Raw genomic sequence first — 21,448 nt, 5'->3', positions numbered from 1 at the left:
GTCCCTGTTAGAAGCTTCTAATCAGGCCAAATTCTCTCACTTAATGACACAGCATAATTAGGCACCTAAACCTGCAACAGCCCCTTCTTGCAGTATGGCACCTGAAGACTTAGATTTTGGATACCTACACTTTCCATAGGAGTACATGGCGATTTTGTTAGAGACATGTAGACCATTCACGCCTGCAAGCTACACAGCAAAGTGGGGATGTTTTGCCCACTACTGCTTCTCAAATCAACTCAATCTCTTCAAGTTTATAGTGCTGGACATGATTTTCTACCTTTTAAATCATCAAAAGACAAGTCTAGCATACACTTCGAGGCATCTTCATTCAGCAGCAGTAGCTGGAAACATGCCAAATAGGTGGCAAGCATTAATTTTTTAGGATTCATGTTGTCAAAGCATTCATAGAGGGTCTTAAAATGATGAAACCTCCAAGAACACCTTCAGCACTTTTTAGGAATCTTAATTGTTGTTCTTACTAGGTGTTTGGGACTGCCTTTGGAGCCTCTCCAGTCATTTCAATAAACGTTCTTTATATGGAAGATGGCTTTTCTATAACTTCGCCCAGGAACATAAGTGAGTTACAAGCACTGACTATTCAGGAATCATTCATTCAGGTACACAAGGACAGGGTAGTCCTTAGAACCATTCCTACATTTTATTTAAAGAAGTCTCACCTTTCTATTTGAATCAAGCTAATGAGCTACCCATTTTTTTCCCCAAAACCTGAATCAGTTGTGGTGAGAACATTTCACTTACGAGATGTTAAACAGGCACTCATACTATATTGACAGGACTAAGCATTTTAGAAAGACTAATCAACTGTTTGTTGCTTTTTCTAAACCAGACTAGGGTCACCCAATTTCCAAAGCAGATATTGCAAGAGGGACTGTGAAATATATGCAAATGTATTATGCCAAGGCTAAACGTGTGCTTGCAGCACCTCCTAAAGCACGCTCTACATGTACAAAGGGGAACATCTTCACTTTCTTAGCCAACATCTCATTTGCTGATATATGCAAGGCAGCACCTTGGTCAACACCACACACGTTCACAAAGCATTACTGTGTGGACATATTATCTTGGCAACAGGCAATGCTTGGCTACACTGTGTTAAGCTTCAAACACCTGCCTTATCTGCCTGCTAGCCACTGCTGAGATGAAACTGCTTTACAGTTGATGAAAAGCATGGATATCTACAACCACATGTGCTATGAACAGAAAACATTACTTACCCTGTAAGCATCTGTTTGTAGCCTGTAGCGCTGAAGATTCATGTGTCCCCTCCATCTTCCAGGAAGGCAGCAGTAACAGCACATGCTTCTTTTTTAAATATATATTAAATAACTATTTACAATGCACAGGGCACATATGCCTACACCTATTCTATACTCCTCTTCCATCTTTCACTGACTTTGCGAAAAATAGTCTAAAGGTAGAGTCGGTGCCCATGCACATTGAGGACTTAGGGAGGTTGTAAGGTGGTTGTCTCCATATGTGCCCCCCCCCCCATGGTTTATTGTTCAACCACATGTAATTGTTTAATGAACACATGTGGTTTAAAAAAAATTAACAGCTGTGGGAAGGTAGACTATGTGGAATTAAAAGAAAGAGAGAATTGAGATCAGGTCACAGTGGAGTGGAAATATTCTCGATGACATAATTTCACAAATATTTTGCTTATTTTATGTCTATGAATGGTAGAAATTGAATTTCTGTATGACAATGTATTCATGTACGTACTCATCTGTAGGTTGTGCATTGACTGATGGGTATCAGTGGTGCGAGCAAGCAAAAAAAGAAAGCAAGTATTTTCAACAATCACAGACAACATTTAGCAACATAGATTTATCTCCAGGACATGGCAACATTGAAGGCAATCAGAATTACATCAAAGGTTCAAATGGTGGTTGTTCCATAGTTGAGTCACTGTAGCATGTGCTCCACCAAGCATCCAGGGCGCTCACTAAATGCAAGTGGTGGTCAATGGGTGTATGGTCAGATAACCAGGCAGCCGTGCTGTAAAATATGGGACCATACTGTTAGTGAGAAACAAATGGTTGGTCCTATGAAACACTGTGTGGAAAAAGCATAGAACTGAAAGAACTGCTCAGCAGGTTGTCAATGTAACACTGCAAAGTCATGGTTAGAACTTTGAAGCTTGAACTTCAATCAAATGGCAATATTTTGTAGTCTTCAAAGTTTCCTAATCCAGTCAGCAGGCAATACAATACACAAGGTGTTCCCTAGTTTATGTGCAAGAGAACATATATACATATGGCCATGTGTGGCAGATCATTTGTATTTTTCAAATCGAAAAGGGGTTAGAATGACTACCTAGGTCCTCCAATAGCACCACCTTGCAAAAACATCTTCATTATTGATAGCACAAATGTCATGCATTCTAGTCGGTAATACTGTCTCAGCTCAGAGAAGTATAATAACAAGGGGAGCAATTTGGCCAAGTGCCTTCCCGCAATCTTGGGGAAAATGGGAAAAGACGTGTGTTGGACATGGCCCTTCTTAGAGGAATTTCCCTGAAACGTTTTGCTTTTTGCCCTCCTGGTTTCTGCAAGCTCTCTTTTCATGACCTTAGGACTCTGGGCAATTTCCCACTTTACTACAGTGGGGAAGTGCACATCCATTACTACAACATGCCAGGATAGGTTGCTTGCTTGACTGGTTTAGATGTTGTACCAGTGTGTGCCATGGAAAAGGTAAACCACATACCCAGGGCGGCTGCTACACTGGCTAGTAGGGGAACGCCTCACTGATTGTGCCACCCACCGGAATAGTCTGTAAAAAATGTCTCCTGCTCAGGTTAGACTGTCTCACTCAGTAGCCAATCCAGAGGGGGCCTTCACTACCACCAAACTGGGGTAGGTTCACATGCATGTGCACTGCCTGGGTAGGGAGGAACCCCCATGGGGGTTTTCCGTACATAGGGGGACAGATCTCCCCATGGGACACCTCCAGAGTGTGGCTGATTCTCTTGTTGTGGCTTTATGGCCTTGCCCACTTTCCCACTGTAAATGCAGTCTGAAAGTGTGCGCACCTTCCTGCACATGTTAGGAAGTACTGCTTACCTGAGGTTTCTAAGCATAGGTCAGGTCTGTCATTGCAGGCCTGTGTGCGCGCACTCGCACCTAGGGGGTTGTAAACCAGTGTCCAGCCTGCTATTGCAGGCCTTTATGCGCACTGGGACCTATGATGTTTTAAAACCTGTGTTCAGCCTGCCATTGCAGGCTGGGATGCGCATTTGCTCCTATGGTGATCCTACACGTGTCCAGCCAGCCATTGCAGGCTGAGGTGCGCATCTGCACAGATGGTGTCTCTAAATACGTGTCCATCTGCCATTGCAGGTTAGGGTGTGCTTTGCACTGATGGTGCTTCTAAACATGTGTTTCTATACATGTATCCAGCCTGCCATTGCAGACTGGTGTGCACATTTACACCAATGATGTCTCTAAATGCGTGTCCCGCCTACCAATGCAGGTGGGTGTGCACTTTGCACCAATGGTGCTTCTAAACATGTGTCCAACCTGCCATTGCTGCCCCGTGTGTGCTCAATTGCACGTCTTCTCAGGCTAGCCTGTATAAATAACTAGCCATCCAGAAAGGACCTTTCACTACAACTAGAGTACCCCGGGGGGTACGTCTTAAGGGGTGAAGCGGGTGGTAGGTGAAAGGCCGGACAGGTACACGTGTGTCCCCTGCCCAGGTAGCGAGGACTAAACATGTATTTACACTACCTATGAGGTTTGCCCTTCCCATAGGCTAACATGAGGAAATAGTTGAACTTTCTTCAGGCTCAGTAGTGGATTGCAGTGGATCAGGCTCATCATGATTCCTATCATTGGATTCACAATGACAAACCCTTTGTTGTGGTAAAAGTGGTTTTGTCATTACTAGTTTAAAAATGCCTCTCCTAGGAGGTGAAAAAGAGAACAGCTAGTATGCCTACTCTTAAACAAAAGATACAGCAAATTTAAACAATCAAGAAACAACTGTACAGTTCGGTGTGCACCCAAAGAGGAGATACAGTCCACCTCCTGCTTAGAAAGTGTTCAATGCTAGGTCTAAGGTCATAGCCTTCAAGGGCACTACCCTAAAACACTCCTCTGGAGTGTGTCACATATTATTCTAAGAAATCTAATATTACAGGTAAGTACAAATACAATAATACTGCTGAAACCAAAGTATCCAAAGTAGATATCAAGAAAATGTATACAAAGAATGTTGATGGTAGCTCAATATTTCTTCTTTATTGAACAAATCTTATGAGTCTCCCATAGAGAACATCAAACAATGATGAAAATGAAGATTGCAAGCTTCATGCAGATTATAAAAGAATCCCAATGCATTTTGGGGATAAACAACTGCCCTTCTTCAGGTACTTACCTGTGATATTAAATTACTCAGAATAATATGTGACTCACTCCTGAGGAGTGTTTTAGGGTAGTGCACTTGAAGGCTATGACCATAGGCCTAGCATTGTACACTTTCTAAGCAGGGGGTGGGCTGTATCTCCTCTTCGGGTGCACACCAAACTGTACAGTGTTTTCTTGATTGTTTAAATTTGCTGCATCTTTTGTTTAAGAGAGTGCATACTAGCTGTTCGCGTTTTCACTTTTTTGTCATTCGCAGCCCAACACAGCTACTTGTTGCACCACAATATGTCATTTGAAGAAATAGTACATTTGAAAGACAATAAAGCTTCTACCAAAGTATATAGTTCAGTAGAAGCATAAGACATTTATGGACTCATACGTGAGGTACAGACATTTGAGTCAGCACATGGTCCTGTCACTCAACAGCTTTAGCAACTCCAATAATTAATGAGAAGAGAAATTAATCAACTGCTTCACGCACCACACTTATTCAATACCATAAAGCAAGCAGGATACCTAGAGGACTCCGACTCGCGATCAAACCAATGAGTTCAAAATGAATAAAAAATTCATGGAGAAATGGAATTGTATATTGAACTAGCTTACCCGTCGCACATTGCTGCGATCTCAGAAGAAAGGAAATTTAAGGAAACTTGTTAGGATAACATTCAATTTACATTGTGTCATTTTTATTGAAACTTATTCATTTTAATATTGAAAACATTTTAAAGTGTTGTTTTAATTCTGTTTATTTATTCGAGTGCTTGTGGATACACTGTATTTTTTGTTTTTCCTCCTGGTGCGTACACGAATAAATCAGAAGGTTTTCCGACGCGTGAGCTGGCCACATACAGTAGTCCATGTGAGAAGCACGGATTCTCCAAATCTAGTCCACACACTTGCAGCTATTGTCCTTGTACTTTGTTGATGGTCATTGCAAAAGCGAGTTGCACCGTAAACTGTAAATGTTCAGTATTGGAAAGATTATGAGGACCTTGGGGGGCCGATATTTAGCACATTATTTTTTCCAGAAACCTTTGCGGGAGTGTACGCAACAACTTTTAACAAATTATTATTATTATTATTTTTATTTTTTTATTTGCCAGAAACCTTCGCGGGAGTGTACTCAACAACTTCCCAAAGTTTCATGGCGATCGGATGAATGGTGTAGTAATGCATAAAGGACAAACAAACATACTTTCATTTTTATATATATAGATAAGTGTTCTCTAGATCTAATTTCGTTGATCGTGGAAAAATTATCTCCAGTTCTTGTGTGTCTAGACCAGGAGATTCAAGAGCTGCAATCTACTCTCATTCAACGCATGGAGACAGAAGACTGGGAGTCCACATTGAAGGACATCAACACTAAACTGGACGTTTATGCAAAAGAAATTCACGAAAGGAAGGTTTGCAAATTTTGAAGGGACACAATTGACTATAAGCTGGACGAGGTTTACTCTTGGTCGGAAGTTTATGCACAAAAAAGGAATTTTAAACATCCTGGCACCACAGTCTCAGAGGAGAGTTTAGAGTCTATTGGTGACAACCAACTGACTCGGGCACCTGTTCCATACACCACGATGTCCACCATGAATGAAGCTACCCCAGGCATCTTCACCACTCCGAAGGTTTCTTTTTTTAGACATCAGCGCAGCAGCCAACAATCCGCCAATAAGTTCCCTGACGGTCCAGCCAGGTGCAGTAAAATCTGCAGAGGCCACAGATACAATAAAGCTGGCAGGCACAAGCAGATAAAAAAGAAACATGCTTGTTAAAAGGGATATTTTGAAATTGTCCAAAACTGACAAAGCGGCGCTGAAATTGTTAAGAGGTAATGCTTCATTTCATCTCACTAGGGCAGATAAAGGTGGAGCATGGGTTGTTATGGACCGTTGTTTCTATGAATCTAAGGTTGACATTATGCTACAAGATGAAACTACTTACCTACCTCTAGCTTAAGATCCCACAGAGGAGTTTCTAAATACTCTTACTGAAATTTTGACTCATGCGATAGAGATGGCTTGGATTACTGACAAGAAGAGGGACTATTTATTTACACGGCATCCAAGCCTCCATTGATATACATGCGCCTCAAAGTTCATAAATCTTTGTATGATCCACCACTGAGACCAATCGTGTCAGGTTGCGTTTCTATACACGAACCCCTGTGGCACTACTTGGATAGATTTCTACAATCCATTGTACAAGCTGGCAATACTTATCTTCAGGAAACCACTCATTGGCTGCAGCTTCTTCAAGAAATTGTAATACCTCTTTCAACAGAGACCTGGTTATGCACTATTGATGTGTCAGCCTTGTATACGTCTATTCCCGATTCTGAGGGAATTGAAGCGGTAGAATGGGCCCTTCTACGTCAAGATGACATACAAGCCAGCAAAGTGTTTCTACTGCTGCTTCTCCAATTTTCACTATTTCACAGTTACTTCAGATGGAAGGATACATATATCTTACAGATGAGTGGAACCTCCATGGGTTTTTCTGGAGCTTCCAGCTACACAAACATCTTTATGATGCAATTTGAATTAACCCATATTTTATCCAGGTTGGACTGACCATCTGATCTTGTACAGGAGATACATAGACAACATTTTAATTGTATAGCAGAGCGCCCTGAATGAGTTGCTGGAGAACTTGAAATCATTAAACACCAGACACCCTAGAATTAGGTTCACTTTCACCATGGATCAACAACACATTTCCTATTTGGATGTAAACATTGAAGTGAAAGGTACAAATATCATGACATCATGACCTCCACGTTTAAAAAACTCACCGACCACAATAATTCATTACTATTTTCAAGTTTCCATCCACCATCATTGAAATGCCATCTCCCTTACTCAAAATTTCATGTTAAATGCATTACTTCTGACTCCACCAAACTGGTTACTTCCATGCACAAAACTAGAAATAGGTTATTAACAAGAGGATATCCGCGAGAGATTGTTGATGAAGCGGAAAGATGAGCGCAGAATTTACTGAGAGAATCATTGCTACACAAGGAGACTAAGCAACCACTGAGTAGAGAAGTCTTTGTATCCACCTTTTCCACTTCATCCTCTGCAATTAAGCACATGATCCTCAAACGCTGGGAAGTTTTACAGACTGAGCCAGATTTTGAGGCTTATTTGCCAACACCCCTATCTTTGCGGAAAATCGGTCTCAGAACTTAAGGGAACTCCTCAACCAACCTGCATCTTAAACTATATCAACACACAAGGGGATGCGCAAATGTTTCAACTGCTCACATTGTAATAACGTGCTCATCTGGGATTTTATATCCCATCCATGGTCCGGGAAAAGATTAAACTGAACTTCACCGCTGATTGCAACAGTCGTTTTGTCATCTACATGATACAATGCCAGTGCAGGTTATATTATGTAGGAAAAACCGACAGATCTCTGCACACACGCATCACATAAAAGTAGCATAAGGACCAAAACCACCACCTCACCTTTAGCTGTCCACTGGCATGAACACCGCCACACAATAGTTCAGCTCCGATTCACTATTCTTGAAACAGAGACAATACATGCCGACAGGGATATGTCCAAATACCTGTCACAACGTGAGTCCTACTGGTACTTTGTTTGAATACCTTAATGCCAAAAAGGCTCAATCGTAAACTTAAATTCTCCTGTTTTCTCTGACACATTGCTTCACCTGACTGCTCCCTTTGACTCTTTGCTCAATAAAGTAACCTCACTCCTTTAGGCCTTGCATCTTGCACCTTGTTTGCTCACTTTGGTTGCCACACATCATTGAGATGTCCTTTCAGGATATTCATTTACGTTATGCATTACAGTTTATCACTATGTTTTTTTTGTATATATGCTTGCAGACATATGTATTCAATTAGTCATCAAAGAGTTATGCGCTTAGTGTGTTGATCTAACTAACACTTGTGTTTACATAACAATTGTGTTGCATGTTATCTCTCATGATTTTAGATTAATCAAGAACACAACCTTAGATGTACAGTTTACCACATGCTATGTAACATTTTTTTGTTGTAGCATGTTTCTTATTATGTGATGTCATTCAAGCTGTATATGTAAACCATGGCACTGCACCAGTCTTAGTCGATAATCTATTAGTAATTTGTAGATCCATGATGTAGTCATTGAATTCCTTTGTTTTTATACTAATTGGATTAAATTTTGTGACATAAAACGATAATTGTGTGCCACATAACAAGGCAACTTTTTTTGTACTCTATTACCTTCAGCCAATTGTAACCGCAACTTTATGCTTGAGGTTAATACATATCCTGATGTGATAATTGAGTAATGTTTGTCTATTCGCTTTTTGTAATTGCCGAACAATTTCCATTGATTACTTTATTCTTTCTCCTCTTGTTCTTTTTCCTTTGGTACAGTCTAGCGGGTTATACTACTCTTTTCACGTTATTTTTCACTTTTCATTTTCCACCTGGATGTTCATCCACTCTTCGTATACTGAATTCAATTATTTACTCTGCATGGCTCCATCTTTTGCATGCAACTTTATTATTTTCAGCATTGTAGCATAGAGACTCTGTGCCTTTAAGGCTGGCCAGTTACTTAGTTTCCGGGTAGCGTGGTAAACAGGACGTAAACCACTACGTGCACAACAGAGTTAGACTCAATCCTGTTTTTCTGAAGTTGAGTTTGAATCACGGCGTGGTTCCCGACCACAAGTTGGTATGCATCTATACTAATGTTTCCTTACTCACTTGAGGTTTGACGGCATGTACCCATAGCTGGGTCGAACTTAGCATAGTCTAACGTGGATATATTTCTATACTTTGACGCATAGGTTGGTCGGATTCAAACAATTTCAGCTTGCCTGAACCAGTATCTACTGTGAGACGTTTAGTCCCATGGTGAGTCCTGAGCTCTTTTCTTTTTAGCATTATTTCTGTTCCACACATTATACCAATATGGACTATAACACTGGTCGTTTCTCTTTTGAGAGTGGTGACTGTGCATTTCAGATACACTCGGTGTAATTATTCCAGTCACATTCACGACTGAGCTTCCAGGTAACTGCTTGCTACTGAAGAGACACCCACTTCAGGGTGCATGTTATTTTTAAGCATATTCACACAGGGTGAGATCTGGTATTATTTGAGCACTTTTTTCATTTAATATTACACACCTGCCTCTTTTCTGTAGACTTGAAACACACACATTGAAAAGCTTGCTTAGCTCACAACCATGCACATTTTTGGTGGATTAGGTGATGGACTCTCTTCCAATTTCTTCTATTAATGATGAGCTACATTTTCTATAATGAATGTTATCATAAGGCCTTGGAGTTTATTACCTTCATTTGGTTACAGCTATCAACTCTTATGTCATAGAACCTTTACTTTCTCCATGCCAATAAGACTTTCGTAATTTTAGTTGTGTATAAATGTAAAAATCAATACATTACGTTTATTCACTTGTAGATTTCCCTGAAGAAGGACAGTTCTTCATGCCCGAAATGCAATAGGAATCTTTTATAATCTGCATGAAGCTTTCAACCATCATTTTCATCATTGTTTGAAGTTCTCTATGGGATACTCATAAGATTTGTTGAATAAAAAAATAATTTTATGAGCTACCATCAACAGTCTTTGTACACATTTTCTCTGTTCTAAAACTCTTTGGCTGCCTTTGTGCTTGGCTCCAGTCAACACTGGGAGTTGGGGGAGCACATCTTGCATTCCCCAGCGACAGCTATACCACACTGGGCATGCAACTGGAACAACAGACCTCTGTCATTTGAGAGGCTGGCTGGATAGATTGGAGGAAGAGGTTTTGACACAGCCTCTGTCGCAAGATCATGGCCTCAATTAAGATTACGATCTGCATTCCACTGCCTCATGGCAAACAGGACTGACATTTAGGGGAGACATCTGTGGTTCAAAGGGACACCCTTTGAACTACCCCTCACTTTAAAGGCACACTGCAGAATAAGTATAAGTGCCATACTTCAGCAGGGCAGAGATATGCTTGTGGGGATGTGGGACCGGAGAACCTGAAACTGTGCAGGTCCATACTGCCAGAGGAATCTGTTGTGCCCAAGGAGGATTACTGCCATTGAAAGGGTCTGCATGCCCTTCTTGAATAGTGGCTGGCCTGAGCTGATTACCTGCTGCTGTGTGACACCCTGAAGTGTGCTCTCCAAGGGTCTGTTGACATGCCCCCTATTCTTTCGGAGGTCTCAGGGGCATCAAAGATCTCTTACGAGGGACCCACATCATCTACCTGTGATACACGGAAAACGGTGTGCTCTCAAGTTCCAACATCATATGGTGGATCCCAACTGACAGTGAGGTGTGATTGTGAAACTAAGAATTGTGTCTGGAGACCGGATTGTCTGGTGTGGAGCCCCAAAGTCTTGCCCTCCTCTAAGGCATGTAGCTTAGCATGCATAAGCGTCTTGTTGGTGGTGAGCGGGTTTACCGGTTGCAGGATCCAGTGTGGCCCGCTTTTTTCAATTGTGCTGCATATCTCTTGTGTGACATGCCAACTGCCTGCTCATTGTGTGCGGTGTCTGATTCACAGGTTGCGACCCTCAAAGGTGGGGGTGTAACCATAGTAGTGCCTCATTTTACCTTGTGACGTATTGTTGAACTTGCGTCTGTGTGTATGACCAAACTGTCTGTTGTGCTCAATATCAATGCCCACCAGACGTTGTGCCTCTATTCCAGGAAGGTACGGAAATTGCAACTCTGCTTTGTGTGTGATCGGAGTTATCTGGTGCGACCCATATCAATGTGCACCAGACGTTTTCCCTCATTCCCAGGGAGATTCAGAAATTTCAACTCTTTGTTGTTTGGGACTGGAATGGTCTGGTGTGACTTGTATCATTGCGCACAAGACATTGTGCCCAGATTGCCAGGGTGTGACGGAGCTCGGCCTGTACCTGAAGGGGGCCCTCCTTATTCCGAGAGGTTCCCCTGTTTCATTTATCGTTCATTGATTGTTCCCTTTTTGGCCCTCCGCGCGGTGGACCAACTGGCATCTCCTCATCCGGCCGTTCCCATTGAAAGCGTGTTGCCAGGTAGTAATGCCCATCTTGGGTCTGGATGGTGAGAGTGATTGACTGGGCTGGAGGAATTCTTTTAAGAATGATTGAATGTGGGTCAAGAGACTCTGTGATTCCCCTGTGCTTTGCAGAGCTATGCTGGTGCCAGAATCCCTCTGTGGACCCCTTAAGTGTGACCGACTATTGCCCTCAGACTGTTTCCACTCTGCATCCTGTGGGTGAACTTCTGGAGTGGCTGTCAAACCCCCTTTGACAATTGCCTCCTAATCAGTCCTGCTACCTACCCTCTACCTGTTTCCCTGACATCCTGACTCAAAGTGACTTCAGCCATGTGAGGCCTAGTGCGCAGGAGGGAGGGGGGTTACCTCCAATCAGTGGGTGTAGGATAGTTGGGGTGAATTGGGGGGTGTAGGGTGGCTTAGGGCCACAGGGTTTGCAGAGTGTTATCAATTGAGCTCCTGGGTATCAGTGCACCACATTAGGATGCTAAGTGTGTATGTGTGCAAGCGCATTCCATGTAGACCTGCCACATATCCGTTGCACTGTGTGTCAGTGCGAAGTGAGTGTGTGTATGGGAGTGACAATCTGTGGCCCGCCTGTGATTCACAACACTGGCCGGTGGTGTTACCTTATACGTTGATTTCTTTCCAGCAGAGCATTACGTTTGACATTGGTTTTACGGGGTGGCCTCGGCCACACGGTGCATTTAAAAAGTGGTATAATTCTATTTATGTACATATTTCGGATACCGTTGTGACCCGGGGTGCACCCTCTAACAGGGTGGTACGGAAATAGAAGAATTACTAGGATGGGCCTGGAGTGAACAACGTGTTGCACCGCATAAGGGTGGTGGGTGTAGAACAGGACCTTTCACAAGTATACATACTGCTGATGGCATTTAGAACATGGTTGGGCCTAGTACTGCTAGTAATAATTCCAAATGTAATTTATGCCCAGAAGTAAATGATGTTCATGTTTTGTTGACTATTATGTGTGTTGAATACAAATATTATTTACATACATCCCGTGTGAAGTTTTGGGATGCTCAAGGTATTTATCATCAGTGAGGGCTGTGCTAATGCTTTATACATTGCCTCTGTTTTAAGCCCGGCTGCTCAGAGCCAAGCTACCCAAGGGTGAGTGCAGGTTATACAATGTGTGTAATCACCTGCCCCTGACTGTAGTGGTAGGCTCTGCCTGGCTGGGGCATCGCTTCAGCAAATCAGAAAGTGTCACTTCCAACAATGGATCGGCCTGTAATTTTCCATATCTGCCATGTCTAAACAAGGTTTTCTGGAAGAAGACTACCCACTTGCTTTTGCAGGCCACTAGGCTTGAACAGAAGGAGAGATTGATCAGGTTGTCTCGGACCCAACTGATATAAATTGTAAGGTATTAATAGTACTTGGGTTATCTGGATGGTATTCTCTCAAGCCAGATAGAGCCAATCATATGTAGTCTACCTCATTCCTGGCATGGAATTGATGACCCTCCCTGGCCTTCTGGCATCCACATATAGGTTGCCTTCAAAACAACCAGGTTGATGATTTTGATGCCTTTTGATGTAATTAGGCTTGTCTAAAGTTCATAATACCAGATTTTCCCTTTGATCTAGTAAAATACATTTCTCCACTACATAAGTAATTAGGTGACCCATGGACCAAGAAATCGAGAAGTTTCCAATATGCTACTCAATACCTAAGGAACTCCTCAGTGTATGGAAGTCTGCCCTTAATTGTATTTTCATTTGACCGAACGATACCTTGTATTATTCAAAGCAGTTTGCCATAGCAAATGTATAAGGAAATATGAATGAAGGCTTTCGGAACATGTATAATACTCTTTTGTCTAATTTGTAGGGATTTATTCAAGATTGCTTCACAGCGGGAAAGTCAAGAGATGTTAAGGAACGAAAAGCAAGAAGAAAGGTAACATATTTTGAAAATATGAAAATCTTTGTGTTGATCAAATCACATGTAGCATACCCTTAAATATTTTGGATACTATTTTGCCTTTGGCAGGATTATTCAATAAATTCTAGTACCTGCTGCCACGTGTAGATATTATGTTGATTAGAAGTGTTTCAATAACGTTTCATAACAGTTGTAATAGTAGCGCCTGATAATCATGTTAGCAAAGTGCAATGATGCAAGGCATGTACTGTTGAAAACAATAAGAGGCAGATTAAAAAGGAGTTTTACATACCTCAGTGTAATCTTGGTGAACAAAAAAGCCACTTGCACTTTAAAATTCATGGAATTGGGGTAGGTGGAATCTTCAAAGGGAAAAGTGCATTTACTGTGGCTCAACATCTGCCAACCTATTAGAATTTTTGGCCACCCTAAGAGAAAGGAAATGGTGTAATGGAAGCAAGCAAAATGTAGTGAGCACCTACAAATTCGCAGATTTGTGAGTATTTACAAACAGTTTACAGAGTGTGTTGTAGTGGAAATGAATACTACTTTTGTTAAAGTCAGAAGTAAGTGTATATATAGTGATCAGACACCAATGTAATGACAATATAAGGGAAGGTGCTTCTGCACGGAGAACAATGTTTCCTTATTGAGGTGAGCAATAAAAATGCATATTTCAACATGATTACAACTTTATCTGAGTTGTGTAAGTGTAATGGCAGGAGTAACGTAAAGTGGCAGTCTTCCTGCCCCATCAAAGCAGTGCAGCCCCCGACACTTTGATGGGTGGAAACACTGGTTACTACAAGTGGAGTCTCAAGAGGCTCTACCGATGGAAACGCAAGACTCGGGGATCTATCTGCCACAGGCCAGAGAAGCTGATTCCCACTGACACTGTCTACCTCACCTTGCATGGACGCATACAAGGAAATATATTGAATAGTCACAAAGCAGAGGAAGCAAACACCCTGTGTATTGGGCCTTTGATTTTTTTGTTTAGAGAAAACAAACTCCTGCTAATTGAGTTTGTCTCATTTCTAAACAAATCACTTTGTCAAAATGGTGCTTTAAACATGGTTCCTATTGGGCTAATCTGCAGTGTTGTGAGAGGAACTTACTCAGTCATAACTCCTCTGATAAGACTGAAAGCACCATTAGGCAGGTAGAGATCTCTAAATAGGGTGGATGGGTAGACCATAAGGGTGACAGAAGCCATGGCCATGGCCACCTCCCCTTGGGCGGGCTGGAGAACTGCCCTACAGGGTCTATATGACCCCCGTACACTTGAGAAACATATAACTTGTGCAAATTCTGTATGAGTTTATTTTGGGGTAGTAAGCAAGACTAGGTGAACAAATATACGTAAAAAGGAAGTACTTAGGTACTCCAAAAAATGTGTTGATCAAAATCTAAATGATCTCAATACAATATCAGTCCAAATCTCATTCCACTCATGCAACTTCTTCTTTCAGGTCCAGCCAATGCACAAAAATTGCTTGGGAAGCCAAGTAAGTATTATTCCAAATTTGGCTTGATGTAGTGATCATTAAAACACCAAGATTCTTCTCATAGATTTCAATATAATGCAGGAGCCAAGGCATGATACTTATTCTTTATAAAATCAACAGCAACCCAGCCAACTCGCTTTGTCCCTAACAGGGACTTGATCACGCATTAGAAAAATTATTGTTCTCTCTTTTAGTGATGCGTTTCTGGATAGATGTCTCCCATCAAAATGCAGGCATATAGAGAATGTATCCCCAGTGGGACCTGCTACATTAAGGAGAATGGTGCCAAATCCCATCTACATTAATCCTTATCGTATCCGGGTAGAGCCAATACTGCTCTTCTTGGGCCTAGGTGATATTATTGTAGGAAGTTCTCGGTTCTTCACCCAATGACTTTCCTCCAGTGAAGTCTCTGTGTGGTGCCTTTTTTTAATCTGCCCATGGCCCACACACATCTGGACCTCTTTTGTTGTTTTGGGGAAGACAGACAGTCTGTGGATGAGCCGATGGAGGCAAGCTGTGTTTAAGTGGTGAGGGAGGCAGCAAAGGCATACTGTGGGCAGAGGAATGTACTGGATGGTATCCTAAACACAATCATTTCTCTTTGTTCTTGAAAGGTGAGACAGTATTGAAGATGTAGCCTTGCATACATTTAAAGGTAAGGCTCCACATTTGTGCACCATGAGAACTGCCTTAGAAGGCAATGAAGTTGCTTTATTCTGGCAGTAAATTCACTGTGTTATCCAATCTTGGATTTTAGTTAATACTAAAGGAAGCCAAATCCCTTGGATAATCTCAAAATCATATTATTTTGAATATTGCAAAGTGACTTCTTTTTAGACTTGTGGTCATAAATTCCACTGGAATTTGTTTGCACACATAATGTTTGAAAATATGAGATTCTGAAAAGGACAAACTGTGTGTCCGACCTAGGTTTGAGCTGTAGACATATAGTTGTAGACCTCCACACTTATTGTTCTTACATGTTAATTGCCCCACTGAGTAGTATTGCTCTGTTGTTGCCTTTTGTTCAGCACTCTATTGTTTCCCATCTGGGTGCACTCTATCAGTATTGTAATTGTTAAATAGATACAAAAAATCCTTGCATTTGTTTTTCTAGATTGTAAACAGTTTTTACAGATAGTCTCTTTCTCGTTCAAAAAAGTTTATTGAATATTTATAATAAACAAATGACAATACAAAATAAAGTACAGTAAAAATACCCAATTACAATAGAAAAATATTAAGAACAGCAATTAAATTTCAATAGGTAAAAACATTATAATATAAGATAATCCTAGAAAAACAAAAGGGTGGGAGAAGAAGCATATATAAATATATTATTAATAATGGTTAAGTAGAGCTACTATAAAATGAAGACTGAGCTATTAAAATGACAATGAATAACTAGAAACAATTACATATTTAAGAAGATAAATAAATATCAACAGGTTTACAAAATGCATGATAAGAATTAGAATTATGAGTAATACCATTCAAAGATAACTGAGATCCTCTTCTGGTAAAAATAATCCATGACCACCAAACATGAACAGATAATAATGACGAGTCTTTCCAACAAGTTTTAATGGATTTTAAAGCTGCTGATAACAGCAAATAAAAAAGTTTACCTTTTAAGTCATTTACTATTTGAGAAAGAACAACAGATTTACAGATTAACAATTTGAATGAAACATCACCATGAATATTAAGACTCTTTTTTATAATATCCCATTCTTCAGTCCAAAATTTAAAAACAAAAGGACAATCATAAAGCATATGTTTTTGCGAACCAGTATGTAAACTACAGTGCCAACAAATTGAATTCGGCAGATAGAGTGAAGCCTTGTTCTATAACATGTTGTGAAGTTCTTGTATTATTGGCAGAATATCTATTCTTCATAAAACCAGATTGATCTAGATGAATAGAATCTAACACAGAGGTTAATCTAGTAGCAAGTATTTTGGCATACAGTTTACAATCTTGGTTTATTAAGGAGATAGGACGGTATTTTGACACAAGTGTAGGGTCTTTGTTAAGTGTGGGTAGTACAATAATTCACATCTTAGTAAAAGAACCCGTAGTAACTACAATAGAACCAACAAAGGTAAAAAGTTAAAATAAACAAGGAATAAGTTGTAACTGAAATTCTTTATAAAATTCTGCAGGAATACCATGGGGTCCTGGGGACTTATTTGTTTAAGAGATTTTATGGATAATAAAATTAAATCTTGAGCAATAGGCAAATCTAATTATTGATTGGGAAATCTTGGGTAATCCACATCCAGTTAAAACAGAATCAATTAAAGAAGACTCATGAAAGTTAGATTTGTTATATAAAGTAGTATAAAAATCCTGAAATTCATTAACAATATCATTTTGTGATAAAGCAATTTTACTGTTAAAGCCATAAATTGAATTTATTTATGCCTTATCTTTTTTAATGCATAACTAATTGGCTAAAAGTCTTCCTGATCTGTTAAGATTAAAACAAAAATTGGCTTTAGAGTTTGAAAGTTGAATACTAGCTCTTCTGCTAAGGATTGAATTATACCCATCTAAGTTTTTACAATTTCAATCTCTATTGAGGATCATTAAATCTAATAAAAAGTCTCTCATATGTTGTGATTTGTTTATCCAAATCTTTAATTGTAGCTTTATTTTCATATGCCATAAGAGAAATAGAAGCTCCTCTCCCATCTATTCACCATGGAAGTAGAGCCTTCTGGGTTGAGAAGAAAGGAATCATGAATAGCATTTACGAGTTTAGGTTTATTTTGGTCATTAAGAACAATACTAGTATTCATTCGCCATCTGGATTGCATTGAAAAATTTTAATTTAATTAAAAAAAAAAAGAAATTAAGGCATGATCCTAAATATCAATATTACCAATAGTAGGAGTGACCACAGAGTTAACAAGTTGTCTGGAAATTATTAGATAATCAATATTTAACCATACCTGTAAGATTATTTTGTTTGCCCTTGTAATGAACTTGTTGCTTTTATGATTTTATGTACTTTGAAATCGAATAAAGCTTTTTTTTCATTTTTTTTTCATTTTTATTAGATAATCAAGCCTAGTGTGAGGGTTAGAAAAAAAATGTAAAAAGAAATTCTGTAGGAAAGTGTAATCACCAAATATCTACCAGCTTTGTAGTTTGAAGAAATGATTTACAAGGAAAACAAGCTTTAGAAGGTCAACATTTAGGGGCACATTAGGATGGCGGGCGGATTGCCCCCGCCAGGCCGGCGGTAGCTACAGCCGGCCCGGCGGGGGCAATCCACCCGCCATCCTCAACAAAATGACCCCCGCCACATAAGGATGGCTGGGGGGTCCGCGGCGGATGGAAAGACCGTCCTCCACATTTCCGCGAGACACCGCCGACCATATTATAATGGGGGCGGTCCTATGGTTTTCCACGGCAGCGTTGCCGCCTTGGAGAAGCATGCGGTCTTTACTTTGGGGGCCCGTTGCAGGCCCCCATGGTGAAGGGGAGGTGGGGGGTGCACATGGGGTGGGAACCTATGGTACCCCCTGCATTTGCATGCACAATGCGGCAGGCACCACGCATCGCCTGCCGCTTTGTGCATGCAAATGCAAAACATGCATTTTTAACATTGCGGCGGGTGCTGGTGAAAGCACTGCCCGCTGCAATGTTAAACATGCATGATGCGCCCGCCAGTGTGGTGGGCGGATCATAATCTGCATGGCGGGACCTCCGCTCAGATTGCAGGCGGTCCCGTTTTCCACGAGGATGGCGGGCGAGCAAAGTCCTCCCGCCATCCTAATGGGGGCCTTAGTGAGAGAGAATCTATCTAGTAAAGGATCATATATAATATAGTAATCTCCTCCAACTATAAGAGGAACATTACCCAACTTGAGAACTTCAGTAGTTCGAGTAGACCAAAATATAGGTTCATCAGCAGTTGGACCATATACATTTAGTAAAAACTGACTGAATCATGAACTTTAATTTTAGCTATAACATATCTACCATCAGTATCTGAAAATGTACTCAACATCTGGCAAGGTAGTCTTTTTGTAAAAAGAATAGCAACAGCATTTTTTACCATTTGCAGGAGAAGAAATAATGCTATCAACCCACTTTTTTTTATATAATCTAATATGTTGTCATCAATATGTGTTTTCTGTATAAAACAAATATCTACTTTACAACTTCCTAAATAATCTAAACATTTTGTACGTTTATCAGGATGACGTAACCCCTTGACATTTAAAGAGATATTCGTGACATTATAAACATTAGCCATAGTAAAAAAAATAGAAAAAAAAGATCAAGAAGAGGAGAAAAAAGTCAAGGAAGAATAGTAGCTTCAGACAGGGGAAAAGAAGAGAGTAGGAAAAAGAAAATGAAAAAAATATGGCAAGACGACAACATTTAAACATTAATAACAGGAATGAAACGCACACACTCTTTACACGCATGACCGAAACTGGTGGAGCCTCATGTGAAAATAAACCGTAAATTTGTCAGAAATATACGTAACAATAATATCGAATTAGCAGAATCTTGTGTATCAAGTGAATGCTGTGAATGTTGATCCAGGAACAATCTTAAATCTTCAGTTCGATGGAAGGACTAAGAAAAATTATCTTTCCAAACACAAATTGTTGAAGGGTCAAAAAAGACCATATTTAAATGCAAGATTATTTAACTGAGGGCGTAAAGCAGTGAATTCCTTGCAAATTTTAACAGTATCTTTAGCAAAGTCTTGGTGAGTAAAGATTTTATTTCCATTGACCATCAAGGAAGGAATTTCTCGTGCTGCTTTTCTTATCAAGACCAAATGATGGTGACGTAAAACTTTAAAAATAATTTGTCGAGGTTTTGTGTGATGAGGATTAGGATGAGATGGAATCCTATGTGTTTTATCAATTTCAAATTTCTCCGGAAATTTGATGTTTAGAAGGCCAGGAATCAGATTCTCTAAATATAATCTGCAATTGGAACCTTCAAAATCATCTGGTAAGTTAAAAATGGGTAAGTTATATTGCCTGTTACGATTTTCCATATCCAGAAGTTGGGCAGACATAGGAGACATTTTCACCACAAGTGGAGTAAAAGCATCAATTTTAACTTTATTGTCTTGTATTTTAATTGATTTATCCGAAATTTTCATTGACATACTAGCCATGTCTTTGCGCATTTTTTCTTATCTCTGATGCAATTGTACCTGTGTTAGTACGAAGAGCTTGAATTTCATCAAGAATTAAAGGCAAAGAAGGTTCACTTGACTCTACCACTTTAGATTTAACTGAAGGTGGAGAGACTGGTTGCTTCCTTTTATTATGAGGTGTTTGCCCATTTTCCATTCTCCTGCTTTCAGAATTAAAATTGTAGAGAAATGCAAAATTAGGGAAAAGGTAATTATTGCAGAGAAAAAGCTTGCAAAAACGATTGGCGCTGCAGCTAAAATAGACAGTGGGAGTGGTTAGGCCAAAGCCAGGCACTCTATTGAACACTTACTCCACCCTCCTGACAGACAAGCTGGGCAATACCTTGAGGTAGAGCTGGTAGCTGGAGCAGGAGGGAGGAAGACACCACTTCAGATGCCAGAAAATACTGGAAAAAAACTCACAGCAGCAGGTAAGTGTTTCTGAGCACAGCTACCTCATTTAGGAGTAAATTCTGGCAAAAACAGAGTAGTAAATGGTTGAAAAACGGGCAATGACGAGCGGAGCTCACCGGTAGGCGGCAATATTGTTTTGCGCGCTCGCACTCCCACAGATAGGGGCCCATTAGGATGGCGGGCAGATGGCCCCCGCCAGGCTAGCGGCAGCCACCGCCGGCCTGGCGGGGGCGATCCACCCGCCATCCTACCCTTAATCACCCCCGCCATATTAGCATGACGGGGGTGACCGCGGCGGACGGAACGACCGTCCGCTGCTTTTCCGCCCCGGTCGCCTTGCGGCCGGGGCGGAAAAGGTTTAAGAAGGTGGCGGTGTCTATTAGACACCGCCAGCCATATTGATATTGCCCAAAACAGATGCCTGCGGGCCCCCGGAGTGAAGGACAGGTGGGGGGTGCACACGGGGGTACCTGCGTTACCCCCCTGCATTTACATTAACAAAGCGGCAGGCACCGTGCGGTGCCTGCCGCTTTGTTAATGTAAATGCAAATGTGCATTTTTAGCATTGTGGCGGGCGGTGCTGAGAGCACCACCCACCACAATGATAAAAATGCAGGATGTGCCGCCACTGTGGTGGGCATATCCCAATACCCCCCACGGGACCCCCGCCCTTAAGACGGGCGCTCCCGACTTCCGATAGGATGGCGGGTGAACTAGGTCCGCCCGTCATCCTAATGACCTCCATAGTCTCTTTCGATCAAATGCAATGCTGCATCACTTTGTGGCTTCCAAATACCTCATTACGAGTGGGCCCCAAATTGCGCTCAAGTTTGAACCCACAATGGGATCCCAAAAGTAAAATGTGGTTCACTTAGCTGTTAAAATATTTAATAGTGGGAAACTTACAAATTAGTGCACATTCCTGGATGTACACTGATATTCGGGTGCAATTTCCACTCCTATGACACTAATTAAAGGATGACAAATTTGCACT

At 40.9% G+C, this 21,448-nt stretch overlaps 1 protein-coding gene across 1 annotated transcript in view; it reads left to right on the top strand.

Annotated features, from left to right (window-relative positions):
• Positions 1-21,448, top strand: part of ALS2CL (ALS2 C-terminal like) — a 719,895-nt gene that overhangs the window by 598,875 nt on the left and 99,572 nt on the right. The window contains exon 21 of the mRNA XM_086941072.1: positions 13,299-13,367. Within this exon, the coding sequence (XP_086797198.1) occupies positions 13,299-13,367 (69 nt within the window). The remainder of the gene's footprint in view (positions 1-13,298; positions 13,368-21,448) is intronic.

Source organism: Lissotriton vulgaris, chromosome 10 (genome assembly GCF_964263255.1).
Source record: "Lissotriton vulgaris chromosome 10, aLisVul1.2, whole genome shotgun sequence".
In the NCBI taxonomy this organism is placed as follows: domain Eukaryota; kingdom Metazoa; phylum Chordata; class Amphibia; order Caudata; family Salamandridae; genus Lissotriton; species Lissotriton vulgaris.
The sequence above is the reverse complement of the archived record's forward strand: the minus strand, read 5'-3'. Positions and strand labels throughout refer to the sequence as shown.